At 39.8% G+C, this 2,500-nt stretch overlaps 1 protein-coding gene across 1 annotated transcript in view; it reads right to left on the reverse strand.

Moving 5' to 3' along the window:
• Positions 1 to 155: 155 nt before the first annotated feature.
• LOC138974848 (zinc finger protein 892-like) overlaps positions 156 to 2,500 on the reverse strand; it is a 21,407-nt gene continuing 19,062 nt past the window's right edge. The window contains exon 10 of the mRNA XM_070347573.1: positions 156 to 2,500. This exon is cut by the window's right edge and continues 732 nt beyond it. Within this exon, the coding sequence (XP_070203674.1) occupies positions 2,394 to 2,500 (107 nt within the window). The 3' untranslated portion in view covers positions 156 to 2,393.

The raw sequence follows: 2,500 nt of genomic DNA on the forward strand, positions 1-2,500 counted from the left end.
ACACACACACACACACACACAGTGACACACACACACACACACACACATACACTAACTAACACACACAAAATCCAGAGACAGAAGAGGCAGAAACAGAAAAAGTGTGGGGGGGGGGGGGGGGGGGGAGACTTCAGGCTATAAAAGTTTATCTGTTTATTGTCTCGATTGATTTCAATAGTAAGAGACACATAATGTACACAGCCACAAAAGACAATTGAGAGAAGATTGTGCGCCATGCTCATAAGCCACACACACCTGTCGTATTAGTAATGTCCACACAGCATAAGCCACACACACCTGTCGTATTAGTAATGTCCACACAGCATAAGCAACATTCACTTGTCAAACGAACTGTATCAATACAACACAAACACTTGTCACACTGATGATCAATGTCTGTACAACACTAGTCACATGATCAATGTCTGTACAACACTAGTCACATGATCAATGTCTATACAACACTAGTCACATGATCAATGTCTGTACAACACTAGTCACATGACCAATATCTATACAACACTAGTCACATGACCAATATCTATACAACACTAGTCACATGACCAATGTCTATACAACACTAACACCTGTCACATGATCAATGTCTGTACAACACTAGTCACATGATCAATGTCTATACAACACTAGTCACATGACCAATGTCTATACAACACAAACACCAGTCATATGACCAATGTCTATACAACACAAAGGCATCTTCTGATTACTGGGCAAACAGTATCAATACACAAAGCAAGCACACATCCTGTATGCGCGCATGGCACATCGCATGTTAAATCAAATGCAATCTTATTCAACGTATGTGTTGACATGAGCATGCTGCATACCAGGGAGTGAGAGACGAAGAGGGAGAGAGAGAGGGAGGGGGAGAGAATTGGAGAAAAACACTTACATGGCAATCCAACTCTTTACATAAAAAAAACATAAAATAGGTTGTCTTCAAACACACACACACACACACACACACACACACACACACACACACACAAACACACATATATTCATCAAATGACAAAAGTTTAAGTAATACAAAGAAATACAAGCATTACACAGAAACATTGTCTCAATTCTCTGGTGCAACCAACAGACTCACACTATAGCAATGCACTGTGTAAGCACACCATCTGGTGCAACCAACAGACTCACACTATAGCAATGCACTGAGTGTAACCACACCATCTGGTGTTTGGATGCATGACGTCATGTACACAACAACAGATGAACCAATCAACTGTCATTTAAAAGGTCAGCACTGTTTACATTTCAATTTTGGTGATAATGTTGATTCATCCAGTGAATGGATAGCTTACTTCTACAAGGTTACAATGGATAGATATATGCGTACCGAACATAATCACAAATACATGCATTTGACAGAGCCATACATTTATACCAACTCCTATAACATAGGTAACAAAGGTAAAATGAACATGATTTAAAATGTGAAGATACCAGAATAAAACAGTATACAATCATACCACCTTAATAATGTGAAGATATCAGAATAAAACAGTTTACAATCATACCACCTTTATATACATGCATGCCAACTTAATTCTATATATTTGAATCATTCCAATGTTGATATACAAGCTAGAAACTCAAGTTATTATTGGTATTATTATTATCAAATAATTATTATGTTGAGCCTGTTTGCTTCAGATTATACAGAATACAACACACACAGAACGCATCACAACTGTTCACATCCCATAACGTGATAATGCCTGCAACATGATTGATATGGAATATTGTGTGGAATGGTGTTGATATCTTCATTGTGAAACAGAACAGTAGTGTTTGAAGTGTGTGTGGAATGGTGTTGATATCTTTATTGTGAAACAGAACAGTAGTGTTTAAAGTGTGTTTGTTTGTTTGTTTGTTTGCTTAACGCCCAGCCGACCACGAAGGGCCATATCAGGGCGGTTTTAAAGTGTGTGTGGAATGGGATATAAGGTCACCTTGTGTGTGGTCTATGATGATTGTGTGTTCCTCTTTCAAACTGGCTAGGTTATTTCAAATCTGACCAAATGTCAAAAGGATGTTGAATGATCTTTAACAAATGATGGTTCTTGGACTAGCACAACCCTAGCTGTGGGCACCGGCTACCAAGCTGCACCAGCCTGCTGACTTGACGGCACCATCCTATGTAAGGGTACAACGGGCACGAACGACGAACGTAGATGAATAAAACTGACACTGGTCATCTTTATTCCACAGAAAAAATGCCTGAAAACTCAGCGTCTTTCCATCTTTAAGGTAGGTGGGTGTGTTTTGTGTATCAAAACTGGTTATCTGCTACTAGTGTCAAAACTGATTAAAACTGGTTGTGTGCTACTAGTGTATTAAAACCGGTTAAAACTGGTTACGTGCTAGTAGTGCAGCACCATGGGATAGGACCCCAAGTTGTTACGGTCTGAGTCGCCGCCTTGCGAGGGAAACACGGGCACCTTGGGTCCAGCGGTCTGTGCCCCCTGTG

The sequence above is a fragment of the Littorina saxatilis genome, linkage group LG8 (assembly GCF_037325665.1).
Source record: "Littorina saxatilis isolate snail1 linkage group LG8, US_GU_Lsax_2.0, whole genome shotgun sequence".
NCBI lineage: Eukaryota > Metazoa > Mollusca > Gastropoda > Littorinimorpha > Littorinidae > Littorina > Littorina saxatilis.